At 40.0% G+C, this 16690-nt stretch overlaps 1 protein-coding gene across 1 annotated transcript in view; it reads right to left on the reverse strand.

Annotated features, from left to right (window-relative positions):
* Positions 1-2725: 2725 nt before the first annotated feature.
* The window catches only part of GFRA1 (GDNF family receptor alpha 1), a 132497-nt gene continuing 118532 nt past the window's right edge, over positions 2726-16690 (reverse strand). Inside the window, exons 8-9 of the mRNA XM_041415583.1 lie at positions 5720-5776; positions 2726-5005 (exon numbers count right to left, since the gene is read on the reverse strand). Of these exons, the coding sequence (XP_041271517.1) occupies positions 4844-5005; positions 5720-5776 (219 nt within the window). The 3' untranslated portion in view covers positions 2726-4843. The remainder of the gene's footprint in view (positions 5006-5719; positions 5777-16690) is intronic.

Below are 16690 nucleotides of genomic sequence, written 5' to 3' on the forward strand. Positions count from 1 at the left end.
CCAGAAAAATCAGCACTGAAGCAAATTTATAAAGTTGAATTCTGTGGAGTTGGACAAAATGACCTTCCAAAGTTAAAGAGAAGCTGAAACAGCCAATAATTGAAATGTCACAGGAGGAACTGGCTGCTGAGAAAAAGCAAATATTTAAAGATGAGAAATATTTAACAAGTCACTGGATTAATTTCTCTGCCAAGTTCATCAGAACCAAATATATTTCTATTTGATGTCAGGGACATCAGGTACAATCTGACTAACCTTATGGGCATAAACAACCCCGGAGGCCTCCTTAGCCCAGAACACTTTTAATGCAGAACATGCAGAATGCAGAACAGTTTAATGCAGAAAGAAATAATGTCATATATTGAACATATATTTTTCAGTGAGGTAGATGCACCTTGGTATAGAAGACAAAGAATTGCATTTTATGAAAGAAAGTTATAATTGTATGAATAACTGCTTGTGCTTCCATCTTTTACTGCTTGCTCTGAAGGAGCTGCTGCTGCAGCAGAATCCAGCTCTTTTATTAGAAGCTAAGTATGAGATACTCCTGTCACTTGACATACATAAGATTTATGTCCCTTCAGGGAGCTGTTCTGAGTTTTGCTCTTCTACTTCACTGGTTTCTCACCATCTTTACTCCATGGAAAGATCATAGTGATTAGCCAACAATAGCAAATTTTAATTAAATTGAGATTTCAAGGTGATTCCTGCTTTGTTTTCTTGATCTCCAGCCTCATGGCACAGGCTTCGCAAAAGCAGATACTTTCATTTTTTTTTCCTACTGATTTGAACTGCAACAAATTGTGACTACTTATGTTCAAAAGGCTGGGTCTCTAGAGGGATGTAATTTCACTGGGGAAAAAAAATAAAAAAACAAAAAACAAAAACAAAAAAAAACCTGGGAGCCTGGGAACAGGTCTCCAGACAAGAGTCTGTCTAGGCATGCTTTGAAATGATTAAGAAGTCCAGTTCCTCCTAATTCTTCCTGCTGACATGGTGGGAATGAAGCTGCTCAATGGGAAGTGGCCAGTGCCCTGGTGGAGACAGACAGACAGATGGACAGCTCCTGCTCAGGGCTCAGCACCTCAGCCCCATCCTCCTGAAGGAGCTGGAGCTTAGGGAGCCCAGTCAGTGAAGCAAGGGCTGCAGCTCTCACCACTGACCAAGTCCCTGCACGGTCACTCCCTGGGGCTGCTGCCTGCTGGAGCTGCCACCACCCACACTGGGACAAGGGAAACCCGCAGCTGGAACTGCCACCACCCCCCTGGGACAAGGGAAACCCGCAGCTGGAACTGCCACCACCCCCCTGGGACAAGGGAAACCCGCAGCTGGAACTGCCACCACCCCCCTGGGACAAGGGAAACCCGCAGCTGGAACTGCCACCACCCCCCTGGGACAAGGGAAACCCGCAGCTGGAACTGCCACCACCCCCCTGGGACAAGGGAAACCCGCAGCTGGAACTGCCACCACCCCCCTGGGACAAGGGAAACCCTCAGCTGGAAGGGCCACCACCCACACTGGGACAAGGGAAACCCTCAGCTGGAGGTGCCACCACCCACACTGGGACAAGGGAAACCCTCAGCTGCTGCTATTCCTGCAAATATCTGCAAGGTTCACCATCAGTGCCTCTTCCACTGGAACAGCTTGTGGAATGAAGAGTTACGCTGACTACTGCAAAACCACAGCCATACTTTTCAGTTCAGTCTCAGTTTTACCTTTGTGTGCACTGCTTTTAAAAAGAAGCATAAACAAGCTATTAATAATACAGTGTCTGTTCCGATACAAGATGATTTGGATGTGTTTATGGTAGCCCATGATTTAATTTACACACAACTGAACCGGTGAGATTTACAACTGGAACAGTAGATCATCTCTATGTACATCTTTATTTGGACAGTCCCTATATTATTGTTGTAGGGATAAATTCATCTTTCAAAGGGCTATATAAAGCCCAGGCGAAGCTTGTTCATTAAGCACTTAACACATAATATTTTAGTGACTAAAAGGGGAAAAAAAATTAAACTATTTTCATAATTCAATACTGTAGCATGTGACGGCATTGACAAGATCACCGTGCTAAAGTGACATCATCCACACCTGAAACAACTTCGAAAAACCCTCCAATATTTGCAGGGTGATGCCTGTAAAGTGTCAGACTTCTAATGGTATTTTCTTCCTTTCTGCCTGTTTAATAAGCAATTTAATGTTTTAATTAGGACTTTGATATACTTTTAATTTACAGGATAAAAAGCTTAAGTGTCCTGATGAGCTTTTTTGGCTACCTGTAAAAACCACCACTTTTTCTTCTACTACATAAATTTTCCTCTACTAAATAAATTTTATTTCCAATGGTAAGTCTCATTGACTCAGATAACCAGCAGTTTCTTTTGTAATTAGAAGCTTATTAGGTTGTTATTTACAGTGTAAGTGATCAATAGTTTTTACTCTGGATCAGACAGTGTCAAAGATCTAATAATTGGTATTAAATGTAAGAGAGATACTGCAACCAAAGCAAACATTCAAAAATCTTCAAAAAGTATACACTATACTGGGAGATTATTAAAATTCCCAATACTGGCTAAAATGTTTAATGTGCTGAATACAAATGATATTTTAAAGAAAGATTTGTGGATCAAAGATGGATTTAATAATCATAATGTTTAGGAATTTGTTTTGAAAATATTTTTAATTGGATAATGTCAGACTTCTGAATTACAATGCTGTGTTCATTAACATTTCAATAGGTTATACTATCAACTCCTTTTGACATAAAAGAATTTGATTAATTTTAAAAATCATGAATCTCATGATCTTTTTTCTGCTGCCACTAGTTTTCAGTAATTTGATTATCTTCTACAAGAAGAGCAACAGGAACCACATGGGCTTTGCTGGTAATGATGGTCTATATATCTCTTCTCCGAAAGCAGCTCTGCTGCCTTTGAAAGTAATTTGCAGTTTCTTATCAGCACAGAATTAAAAAGTAATATTGTCTAATTTGTTATGTTCAGTGGCACAGAGTATTGTAGAATTCTACCACATGCAAATCACTTTGAAACCTGTATTATGTGACCATAATCAAGAGTACATAAGTGAACTTCAAAATTTATGAAAGTGTTTATTATTAGCCAAGAAAAAATCTCAAAAGACGAACTTGTCAATAGGTTTAATAGTCTCTTAGCAAGATGTGTATTTTGCACACTCAAACCTCAGTGCAGTTTATAAAATAGTAATTTGTACTTTATAGTTGTATTGCAAAGAACTGGTCTGGACATTTCAGAGCAGGACAGGGCATAATTGTGTAAGTCTCAGAGTAAATCTGTACCTTCAACATGATGAACTCCTTGTTTGCAGAAGTTATCTTCTACTTCCAAGAGGAACCAAAACTGATTACTGTTGATCACTTAGACATAACTGCTTGTAACAGTCAACAAGCCATCACAGTAAGGTATAAAGACAGCCCTTAGGAGAAATGCTGCCTATCTGATGGCATTTAAAGCTTTAAAGAATTCCTTCTAGATACAGCAGGAAATCATCATGAGCCAGCACAGGCTGCCAATGCCACCGGGTGGAACCAAGCCATTAAATCATGTGTACTGGTAACATTGCCATCCAAACCATTAAATTAATTTATGGAGCTGGTCTTGCAAACAGTTCATCATGTCAGCAATGCCAAGGTCTGTGGTAGGAACTACCAGGGTGAGAAAAGCCTGTCACGTGGGTACATGTGCATGATGCTGGATCAACCATACTTTTGTGTTGATTTTAGCAGTTCTAAGAAATAAAACACGGTTTAAATGATATCCTACTACCTCTTGTCCCTCTACAATGTTTTGATACGAGAAGTAAGGCATGAAGTTCCTGTAGCTGTTTGATCTGACATTATCAGGTACGTATAAACAGATGATGATGTTTTAGCAGAGCAAATAAATTGTATGTCATTTTTTTATTAAACAAAGAGTATAATAACTGGACTATATTATCACAATGGAAGCATAGAAGACCATAGACTGTACAGCTGAAACCCTGTAGCAATATTTGTTCCTCATAGTTAAAGAAATGTATCTTTATCAAGCTTTCACAATGGCTGCATCTTGCTAATGTAAAGAATCTTCACTCTTGTTAAGGCTAGATGATTATAATTAAAAGATAAATGTACTGTTAGAAGGTTCTACGCCACACTCTATGAGAATTTAACTGAAAGACATACATTATACCTGTATGTGAATTATAATGGCTTCTCAGCAGGGAACGCAGAATCACTTACAGTACGTAAACATTTAAAGAGGAAAATGCTAACACACTGAAAGAGTTTAACATCAGTAGCGATTTATCAAATGAAGAAGTTTCATAAAGTCCACTCTCTGGGAGAACATTCACCATTAGACAAAAGCCTGGCATCCTTGATAGTCTGAAGTTCAATCAATTTGAAAACCAAAACCATTCAATGAGATAAACAAGATTTTAAGAAAACCATCATCTTCTTTCTCAGGTAAAAGCTAGAATTAAAATCATAATTATTAAAATAATCCAACCAGGTCGCTTTACAGGCAAACTTACACACTGTCTCTTTAAAACACAGCATGCCCAAAAGCCTTTTGGGTTTGGAATGTAGCACTGCACCAAGTATTTCACAAAGCCTCTAAATATCACAAGAAGCTTTTTTTAGAGAGAAAAAAAAAAATAAAATTCCAGCTGACTGAGACTGTTCTAGCAGGAGTGCCTCAGCTTAGCTCCCAGACCTGGAATTCCAGATAAACAACAGAGGACAGCAAACAGACTTTTTTTTTTTTTTTCTTTTTTTGATTTTTTTTTTTCTTTTTTAACATGTCCTTTTGTAATGCAGCTACAAGACGACTGATGAGCTTAGGGACAAAGAGAGTGAGAGTGCAAGTGCCATCAGGGTGAGCTGTGTGCTTAGATAGGAGCTGGTAGGAAGAGCCAGGGAATTCTCCGCGGATATGTGACTGGTGGAGACTCCCGCTGTGTTGTCCTTCCCCAGGGCATTCTGCAAGACACAACATCTTCCTTGGTCACCAGCACAACATTTCCATTGCAAAGCACTGAAGTTCTACTTCACGAAATTCATCTTTTGTTTGCCCACGTCCCGCCCTCCGCTGCTACCTACATATCAATCTCATAAATTGAATGATAAAAAGGGCATTAAAGCAGAGGTCACAATGACAGTATTTTGAAATTAGTTAACACCAGTACTGCACACTTCAAAAAAGAGAAGAGTATTAAAAAATTATTACTTTAGCAATGCTTCCATGTGTAAAGTATGGGGTTTATTTTAGGGATTTGTGTTTGTCATGCCAGTTTATTTTATAACAGCAAAAGCAAGACCCCCAGAGAAACTGCACCTTCTAGACAGTCAACAGAACGAATCTGTATGACAAGTTATTTCTGGATAACAATAAATAAAATTTAATCCATGAGTGCAGATTATTAAGTAAGTATCCTTGCTAGGTGCAATGGTGTTTACTGTGGGATCTGCTTGAACATGTACCATACAGGTACTGAAACATCAGATCAGCAGAGAACACTTTGAGCCCAGCTCTGAACTTCTAAGTGAGGTCATTCTTTAATGCATTACAATATCCAAACATAAAAAAACTGACAAGACAAGTGTGAGGTAGCCCATGATAATCTTGACAGACTTGGAATGTCTTTTCTTATGGGGAGGTGCCTGTGCTGTGAAATATCCAAGATCCACACTTACCTCATTAAGACAGAGCTCTGTATCTACAGATTCATTGGATTTTCGCTTCTTCTGTGCCTATGAAAAAAACCACAAATTTTATTCCCTGTACAATTTATACTTCCAGCAGCACAAAGCACTTAGATAAATTTGCATCAGTTGTCATAATCCTATAATTTTGACAGCAATTTGCACATTATTAGCAAATAAACTCCAAATGTAACTGCATGTTTTCCAATAACACTCACATTCTCATTTGAATTTACAGCAAAATTTCCAACAGTCAACTAAGGGTACTTAGTAATTACAATGATGAGAGCCATCAGCTGCAGAGAACATGTTATCTCTTCTGTGGCCCCTTAAAAATGCTGCTGGATGTTCATGAGAAGAAATGAAATATAACAGTTAATAATTACCATAATACCACTGCATATTAACAAATAATCTGTGATATACCTCAGTTTTAGGAAAATACACAACACAGGAGTATTTTATCCTTAATGATTCTTGCAATTTCCCCAAATATTATGATAAAAATATAAATATTCTTTTAATATATGTCATGGTTGCCAGAGAATCTCTTCCACAAAGCTGCAAAAGGAACACTGACTCAAGCAAGAAGTATTTCAGGTGACATAATCCAGAATGGAAGCAGCAGCCTGCACTCTGTCCAGCAGCAGGAGGTGTTTAATATTTCCACTCCTCAAGAGAACAAGTCTGGGTGTTTTCTGCTTTTCTACAAGGGCAGTACTAATCCCCACAGTGTGGAAGGGCTCTCAATAAACAGTGTTGTGGCTGACTTGAGCATTCAGTGATTCTCAGTATCAGTTCTTTGTTTATCTAACTGAGCTGAAGTAAATCAGTTCTTGTAAGAGAACTCTTGGGTTTACAAAACTACTGACTGCACTGGGCACATCTGGTGCTTCCACCTGGAAGTTTTGTTGGACCTGAAACTTATTTCCTGCAAAAAACTGAGATCTGAATTTCAGAGTGCTGCTTTCATTTTACACTGCAGAATCTCACTTGTTTAGGCAGTAATGGCCTGGACTAAAGCAGATGTGAGAAAGTGCTGAGCAGTCTGATTTTATGCCCCCAAAAATTCAGTTCCACATACTGCTATATTATTTCATATCTGAGAGCCACAGGTTCTGCCAATGGATACAAAATAGTCTTTGACCTAATTACTGATTTTAGAATTCAAATTAAGGAACTGAACTTCTTATTAGGAAACACATTCTCTGCTTTTGATAATACATGAATACATTACAGATAACTGAAAAAGTGAAACAGCTGGGATTTAAGAGACAGACAGCTCAGCTATAGTAATAATGCATACTGAATATATGTTGATGGTTTTTGTATATATGACAAAATAATAGCTCGATTTATTAATAAACACCCTCTGTAAAATTTCCTTCTTACATACCCTCTCTACTAATTAGCACCATTAAAGTGGTTATGGTAAGCATAAATTTACCTGTCTAAATGGAAAAAGAAATGCCTAGAAGTAAATTTACAACAAAAAGAAGCATCACAGTGAAGCCTTCATGCCATTTTGTAGTGGATAGGAAACTTCTTTTAAAGGCATCTTGGTATCTGTCAACTTCCAAATGGCTGGCTCCAAGGAGACAGGTAAAGAAGGACAAACTAGATTTAAATCCTGATTTTCTTATGTCCATAACACCCATACTATCCTGAATTGGAATGTGAGGCTTCAGATAAAGCCTCTGGATCAGAGGTTCAGATCCTGAAGGTGTAGGCAGTAAGGATCATACAAGCCTCTTATTTCTCAGTTTGTCACTTATTGCTAACTTTCCTATTCCCACACTGTTTGTTTATTTGAAACACTGCTTTGCTGCTTACACCTGCTGTGGATTGACAGCCCTGTGCTAACTACAGGTCTACACCTGGTAGCTGGTCTCAACACCAAAGTCAGAATTTATATGCCTTTTGTACTGTGCCTATCAAATGAGTAAAGAGAAAACATCATTATTTTGCCTATATGCAGTGAAGTCTTCCTTTACTTCATTCAGCCTGAAAACAATAGAGTGCAGCAGCTAAAACATATCTACCTTTGAGAACACTATTTTAAAGGTAAAATCAACAGCTAGAAGAAAAAAAAATCGCCATATAAAAAAACCCCCTTTCAATCATTTTGATAAACATTGTCTGGTTTTCATTTGGAAGGAGATACTTCTCTGCATCCATATACCTATTGTAGACATTGTAACATCAACACTTATTCACATGCATCCTCTATTAAAACGTCCTCCTCTCTTAGCAATGAAAAGCAATTTTAATAATCAGGCAGGCTTTTCCCTTATCAAAACAGAAAGGACAGTATCTTCTATTTAAAAATACAACAAAAATGCATCCTTTTATTGGGAGGAAGGCAAACAGAAAAGAAAAAACTGTCATTCTGAGGATGAGATGAGACATTATATGCCAAGTTTCAAATTGGAAGAGTACATTTTTAGTGTTGAGTTATAAACCTGTGAGAATAGGTTATAATGGAAATGCTGGCATAGGCTGCACTACTGGAATACAACAGTGCACCACTAAATCACACAAATAATGGGATAAAACCTACATGTTGAAGAGAGTGCTTTAGTGAATGTCCTTTACTTACAACCAAAGGGGGAAATTCTTCCTGTCTTGAGCAAAAATATCTTTACACCTAGCAGAACTCTTTGTGCTACAGTGAGTGAACACTTTATCAGAGATTAAAAAAAAATAATCAGAATTTAGAGGTTATGTGGATAGCCCTGGTGGAAATAGACCCAGACTGGGAGACGTGCATTTGAATTAAAAAGGATACCTCTGCTGTCAGATATTTACTTTCTAACATCTTCTATTATCCTAAAAATTTAAACAGGAGAAATGAGTGTCCATCACATACAGCTGCAGACAATTCTGGAATAACTGCACCATCAGTTAATTTGGGAATTGAGAGCTGTTCATTATGCAAGACGCCAAAGATTCACTGCCAATCCCATCTCAGGTATCCAGCTTGCCTACCAAGCAGGCAAGAAGGTGTTTTCGAATGTTCTGGAAGTACCTAACTCCACAGGAGTAAGAAAGCACACACAAATGGCTAGCTTGTCTGTATTCAAAATTGTATTATTTTAGAATTTTAATATAAAGCTGTTTATCTGCTGATAAACAGCTTTAGATTAAAATAAATCTATGGGGACTCTATCATTAAATAAAAAACAAGCAGGGCTGGGCTGATAAAAATAATGATTTCAAGAAAACAGTGATGGAAAATCAGCTTAAAATAAGTGGCTAACAAAGATGTATGAGTTCTTTTCTACTGAGGAAAAATAGCATTTGCTAATGACTTACTTAATGACACACTGAGCTGTGACATATCTCAGTCTGTAAAACAAAGTTACATAAATGGGCTGACACTCCAGCTTTGCAGGGAATTGTAATTCATTAATGTGAGCTACTCTGGCAAAGCTGCGTCCATACAGCCAACAGGCTTGACCTCACTTAAGCTTTTACATTTTCTAAAAATGAATACCTCCTTTCCCAGAGAATCTCCTCATTGTAGCAGCACATCTCAAGCAATAGATGGTATTTAGAGATAATTGTATTTAAGCACCTCCTGATGAGCTTCAGTACCGTGTCGGCTAGTCACATACAAGCCTTGTTTTGGTCTCAAAACCCTTAGCTCTCAATATGAGAACAAAAATATTGGACTTGGTTGGGGCTGGTAGAGTAACCAACAGCATGTCCAGAAAAAAAAAAAAAATCTCATTACGAGAAGCAAAATTTTACTTCTTTCTTTCCTAGAGAGTTAAATCAGGATCAGCAGATGACCTAGTGGTTTTCTGAAAAGAGAAATAAATATGGAAATAAATATTGCTTATAGAGACGTTTCTCCTTCAGAAGACACTGTGGACCTCCATGTTTCCTTCTGATCCTAGATGAGTTTAATTGTATGCCCCTAATTAGTCTTCTCTTGCCCTGCACCTAATAATTATCATAAGATCCTCCTAAAACAACTCCCTGCTTTCCATCCCCCAAATCCCTCTGGATCCATCCTCTGCAGACACTACAGCCCTGAATTTATGCCCAGAAATGCAATCTTGCAATTATGCATCCATCTTTTGCAAATCCCAGCACTGCATGGTTAATAAAAGCATTAAACACAGCAGCAGTGTCTCCCCAGGAGTCAGCACACACACTCAGGGCTTGTCACCCAGCAGTATTTCTATATGTTCACTACAGCATCAATTTCTGTTACTCAAAGCAAGGAAAAGTTCTGACTGGGAATGTCTCCAAATGGAGGTGAGCTTTCATGGGAGGGAGGGAAGGGAAGGAGAATGATGTAAAGGGAGCTGCATGCATTGCTCTGAATGCAAACAGGCACAGAGCATCCAAATTCAGAACCCAGCCCCTTTCTTTAGCTACCCACTTTGGGCTTTATGAGCTTTATGGAACATATTGCTTGGACACAGAGAGGCAAGAGAAGCATCATTAGGACAGGTATCTGCTAGGTAGGCTGTTTATACAGCTGATTTTAATGAGTGAGCCCTTGTCCTCTCCTGAGATCCTGGTTTGTTATGCCCATATTAACAAGCCTTTCTGAAGAAGAGGGACAAATCTCCCAAAATGCATCCTTCAAATGACCACACTTCTAAAGTACCTATAACAAATGAGGATGTTTGTTCTTTTTGTTCTTCTCCTGTGTTGATTAGAGAGATTTACTATGCAACTAACCTGCTTTCCCCAACAGCAGGACACAAACCATAAGCAGAGAAATATACAGACTGTAAAAATGCAATCAGTTTAACTCTTCTGTGCTCACTAAGTGGATGGTGAATCTATCACTAGAGACAACAGTATTTTCTTATTAGCACAGGAGTACTCTGCCACACTGGAGTATAATTACTTTCAACAGGGAAGATAAGAAAAGTGTGGGTCAGAGAGGCTACTGAAATAAGGATTCAATTCAGCACAGGGTAATTCTGAAACCCATACCATCCAGCCAGAGTGCAGAGCTATTTAAGCTATAAAAACGAGCAGCTCTGCACTGTCCTATAACAAAGCAGTCAGATCTTTTTTCTGCTTTGTTTTGTTGGTTTTTTTTCCTCTCTGCTGAATCAACCCTCAAGATACAAGCTCGGGGCATGAAATTATCAGTTGTCATTCTGCATAAAAGCACTACAGTTCTGTCATGACACTCTGTGGAGAGAAGAAAGTATCTTCTGGAAACAAGCATCATGAAGACATTACTGGCACTATGCTCCAGAGCTACACAGATAACATCCAGAACAGAAAGAAGCAAATCACAAGATTTTCAGCTGAGACACAGCTGAACTGGGGAAACACCCACTGAGGGGATTTTTACAGCATTCCCCTTATCCCTCAACATTAACAAATTCTTGCTGGATTTGAGGACTTAAACATGAGAAACAAGAAACAGAGAGCAACCTTAAAGCAGGGCAGTTTGTTTTCTGGCCAGGAAAGAGAAGGTGTATAGGAATCCTCTGGAAGAGGGGCTGGAACAAAGGTAGGTCCTTGTTGTGCTAAAGCCAGCTTGGCAGCTCTGCAATCACCAGGGAGGGAGAACCACCCAGTCCCTCTGGACAGGGCCAGGTGGGCTGGGAACAGCATCACCTCCCCAGACTGCAGAGGAACAACAGCTCAAACTAGCTCTGGTCTCACAGACACTGCAGACACTTGGGGCTACTGACAGATGCAGCCGGAAACACACACAGCAGCAGACAGCACTTCAGAAATCTAAGAAATGGACAGAAGAGCTGATGAAGTCTGATATGGATAGAGGGAAAACTCCCTCAACTTCTTCGATTTGCAAATTGTTGGAAAATTTGATTGAAGGGGTAAGAATTGGAAGTAATCCTCCCAAAATGGGCTGAAAAGAGTGTGAAAGGAAGGCAAGATGACCTATATGATATTAATTATTGCTAGACCATTCCGAGATCCTTATGTTAATAAACATGAGACCTCATTAAGCTCCATCTCTCACTGCACTTATTTGGCTGGGATAACATGGCACAAAAATTGCCTAACAGCAGTCTTAAAGGTTTTATAAAAAACAGATCCTATCAGAAACACCAAACTGATCAAACAGCTTACAAGGACCAGACATGGAGATCTTCAAATATTTATTTCAAGCAATTAGTTTCCCAGTGAGCACAGCACAAAATATGACACCCAGCCAAGACAACTGAGCTGACTTACCTTTCATGGCAGTACAGTAACTTGCTAACAATTTTGTTTTCATGTTCAGTCATTCATTTAGCTGAGGAAAATGAATTTCTATAGTCCCAGATTCTTCCTTCCTATTTTTAGGGGATATTACACAATTCTCCTAATATGGTCTTTTTATGGATTTGCTGCAAGCAAATATTTTTGCATTAAGAAAGGCAGAGGAGGAAACAGAATACTAAAAAGCAGAGACTGAATAAGTTTTATTAGGTTAATATCTCAACATCTCGGGCTGGCTAGGTTGTTGGTTTTTTTTTCTCTAGTTATAAAACTAAACATCCATGTAATCCAAAGTTGAGTTGTTCTGGATTTTATTATTAAAATGAATTTCTCAAGTGATTCACCACAGAGATCAACCTAGTGCCATGGACAGCAGGTACAGGTAGCATCTGGCTGCTGCACACTGAACAGCACCTGAAGAAAAAGAGCAGGAACACAAAGCCATTGCAGTCCCAGTTAAAAGAGGGTAATTTTGAGGGGAAGGTAAGTAATTGGAGTACAAGAGATCTCAGGCTGGAGCATGTGGCCCCACGTGTCTGAATACCAGAAAAAAGTTGTTCAGCTTGGCAGCAGGTGAAGTTGCTGCCTCCTGGATTAGCCGTGGTGCCCTGGAGTGTGGTGGGAGCAGCCCTGAGCAGCTGCAGGACCACAGCAGCTCAGCCAGAACAGCCCTGCCCTGTGCTAAGAGCCGTGCAAAGAGGCACCAAAAACACGCAGGGCTTCTGCAGGGCAGCAACACCCCCAGGTGTGCCCGGGCAGAGGCTCCAGGGCAGGCAGAATTCCCTGTGCCTGCTGCTCACTATAGAGTTTCCCTCTCCGCAATCACACTCCAGGACAGGGTGCAGCCAGGGCTCTGCTGAGGGAGCCTCCAGCCAAAATCAGAGCTGCAGGAGGGCTCATGAGGCTCCAGCTGGGAGCTGTGGGAGGTGAAAGGATGGAGCAAACAAGGTCAGGCACTGCCTGTGTGCCCCGGCAGCAGGAGCAGGGCTGCTGCTCTGGGCTTCTGCAGCTGGAAGGGAAGATCAGGCAAGCGTGCCTGGACACCAGGCTGAGCCTCAGCACGACAGGAAGCTTCCCTTCGTGCCATGCCAACCTTGAGCAGCCGGCATTACCGCTGCCTTCCTGAGCACTGCCCTCACTCATAAATTTTAAAAGGGAAGGCAAGGGAACGACCACGAGCATCTGCTTTTTGTTCGGTGCCTCAAAACGTTCAGGACTTTCTATTAACAACACGTGTGTGCACGCGTGCACTGTGAGTACTGGCACGGTTACACGGAGACAAAAAACGCAGAAAGCCTTAAAAGGGTGAAAACACTCCAGGTAAAAGGCGACTCTTCCTGCAATTACAGAGAGGCAAAGGCTACAATAAAGTAACAGTGAAGTAGAATCGCACAAAAAGATAAAAGAAAGTAGTTATCTGAGCATCCACCCATGCCCTCCAGTTTAGTTTGCACATTTCAAGCCAAACATATCAATTCCCACAGTTGTGTGGTGGTGTACCCAAGTCCCTCTAAATCATGGCATGATGCAGAGGGTAGTTCTTTTCTTTTAAAATAATCCACTCTTGAACAGCTGTGATTTGGATTAATTAGCGAATTTTGCATTTTTGGCACAATCTGCTCTCCAGAAGTGCCACTGAAATAAAAAATTCAAGCATTCACTCCCTTCTCTAATCCTGTAGCTGAATTTTGCAGGTGCACAGATGCATCCTTAGAACTGGCAGGGCTGCAGCTCTAGTGAACTTGCTGCAGTACTTGTCTCAGTTCCTTTCTAGCACTGAAAATAGCATTTAGAATAAAAATATAGAAAACTTTTTTTTAAATAGTGGAATCAAATCTAGCAAGGGGAGTATTTAAAAAGAAACCCCACGTTATGGTGTATTGTGGCTTTGATAGGCAGCTACTCCTCAAGAATTTAGCTAGAGCCACATACATAACGTGAAAATTTTCACCCAAATAATTAATGTTTTAGATCTTTTTTAATATGAAATGTAAGACAACTTCAACCTTAAGCATAGCTGCTAGCAATGTCTATGACAACCTATTTTTATTTTCATTAGAATAAAAGCCTTTAGAAGTCTGTAGAAAGGTGTTCAAATTCACTACTATCATTCCTGTTTAATAATTCTGGAGGCATTTTAATTTCTAAAAAAAAAAAAGTGAATTAGTATCATACAATTTGGATTACTGGCATTCTATTTTCTCAGACAAGCATATTTTTCAACAGATTTAAGTCATGACTGAAAAAAAAATCCAATTGGTCTCATTCACAGATCTCCATTAGCTAAGCTAGACCTTGGTTTGTCCTGTCAGCTTCCTAAATGTTATTAAAAGGCCCCTGCAAAATGGATCTTAAAACTCAATACTTGTGAAAGACTTTGATATAGCATCCAACATTCATTCTCCCCTTGCTGAAGTGAGTGAGGGAAAGAAAAATCACTCCTTCTCAGAAATACTATCAGTGAAACCCTGACAGTAATTCTCTTTAATGGGTTATCCTACAGTGGACCATACTTTAATGGATGGTATTAGAGTGGCCTTCCTCATATGCCTGATTTACACATGAATGATGCTCTCACAAACAGCCACGCTGTAATTAATGAAGCTATTCAAAAAAGCACAGAAACTCTTGTAAGAGATCTCTGCAGAATCATGGCATTATTTGAAAGGTGCCTTATTTTTACTGCCCTGATCCCACCACACTAACAGGAATTTCTCCACTTGCCAGGCAGTACCAACTGGAAATCAACAGCAACTTCCTAACATCATCTGCATACATGGCCTGAAATTTGAGAACTAAGAAGGATACAGGATTTTTTTCCATCACTGAAAAAAAGTCTTATACACAAAAAAGTACTCTGAATGTCAGATGTTTAACAATTATAACTCCACTAAAACAAACTGTGCCTATAATGACCAGATTATGCAAATGATTACCAGATTATGCAAAACTGTATTCACAGGGTATAATCCTTCTTTGTTTCATCCCACAAGATCTTCACAGAAGGACAGAAGGCTCAAATTTATGTTTACATTTAATAAACTGGAAAATAAAAACACATGAATGCTAATAATGTCATTAACGCAGATCAACATCACTTTGGGTATATTTTGAAATGCTTCCATGCTAAACTGGAAGTAGCTTTAGAAGCTTAGTTGGGACTAGTCTGACTACTTTTTTGAAGAATTATATTCTGGTAGACTGGATAGTTCAGGGGATTATTAATGGGACATACAGACTTAAATTCCAAGGTAGCTTGTTTAATCTAGCTCAGGTCAATACTCACAATTCTTCTACAGTAGTTTAGAAATGAGGAGGTGGTTCTGAAGCACTTCTCTAAACAGGACAAGTTCAATGCACAAAAGTGGCACTAATTTGCACCTCAGGCAGTGCAAACTTCATCAGAGACTGGGGAAATTAATAGGGTATAGGTTTATAATGTTGCAAAGTATGTAGGATGTTTTCCCATGCCCTCCGCTTCCTCTTCTGTGAGATGAGCTGCTGTGTCAAAAAGGGACAGTCCCACTCTTGCCTCAGATTTTTCTAAATCTACTGCAAACACTTCAAGAAAAATCTTGAAGGTGCCTTGTGCTACTAAATTTTAATATCCTTTGGTGGAACTCAAGAGAGAGAGATTGTAAGATTTCACCTGGAAAAACATCTTAGGAGTGCTATCTGAAGAGAATCTTGATTGATGATGGTTGGCAGCAAATATTTCCCTGAGTGCAAAATGGTTTTATTAATAGTTCTGGACTGAGCTGAAGCAAGTAGAAAACAGACCAAATGAGGAGTGTTTTTTTGTAATCTGCCTACTCAGATGCATCCAATGTCTCACTAGCATCAGCTTTGTCTTCCTAGCAAGTTTCATTGTCAATACTCTGCCATCAAGTATCTAGAGAGGAAGCATTAAGAAAAAATACAACTGTGTGTGTGCCAACCACAGCAGCAATCTGGCTTCTTGTATTACTCCTACCTACAGATCAGAGGGTGGAAAGTCACAGGATGACAGCACTGCTGGGAACGAGGGATGGCTGTGATGCCAGATGTGATGTACCTACTGTATGCTAACATTTGCTATTGTATCTGGACACCAGCGCTGATACTGCACTACTGAGCTGTCCCAGTCAGGAGTGAATGAAATGGGCTGAAATGCCTTGTTCAGGGGCCAACAGAGGCCAAGCCTCTCTAGTGACTGAGAGCAGCACCCTCAGAAGGGATTTGGGACATCAGTGCGCTGCTCCCACTCAGTGACCGCACGAGATGCCACTGCTGAGACGCTGAGCACAGAGGAAGGGAGCTGCGTTCCAGCAGGCTCTGCACAGAACAAAGGCAGCAGATGATGAGCGAGGGCCTGCAGAGCACACATGAGCAGATGTGCCTCGCTGGCGTGGAGATGATGTGGAGCTGAGGCTTTGCCATTTGCTCTCTTTAGAAGTCCACAACAGCAGAGTCCAGTCCCCTGTTACAGGGACAAAAGCCAGCCCAACTGGCATTTTAGGGGCTGTCCCTGTGACATGGACCCAGTTCAGCTCCCAGAGAGCAGAGCTCTTTCTCTCACTGAAGGCACTTACCAAAGAGCTGCACTGATACTAAATATAACATGAGCCACCAGCCTGAAGGTGAAAAGACTCTGCCTAATTAATTATTCCTAAGTATTCTCATTAAGCTGTTCTCTGGGTATAGACAGATTGTGTTTTTGATCTAAACCTGTTTAGTTGTGCCTATAACAATCTCAATTTCTTCTCTGCATAT

Source organism: Onychostruthus taczanowskii, unplaced genomic scaffold (genome assembly GCF_017590055.1).
Source record: "Onychostruthus taczanowskii isolate IOZ18803 unplaced genomic scaffold, ASM1759005v1 scaffold5, whole genome shotgun sequence".
Lineage (NCBI taxonomy): Eukaryota > Metazoa > Chordata > Aves > Passeriformes > Passeridae > Onychostruthus > Onychostruthus taczanowskii.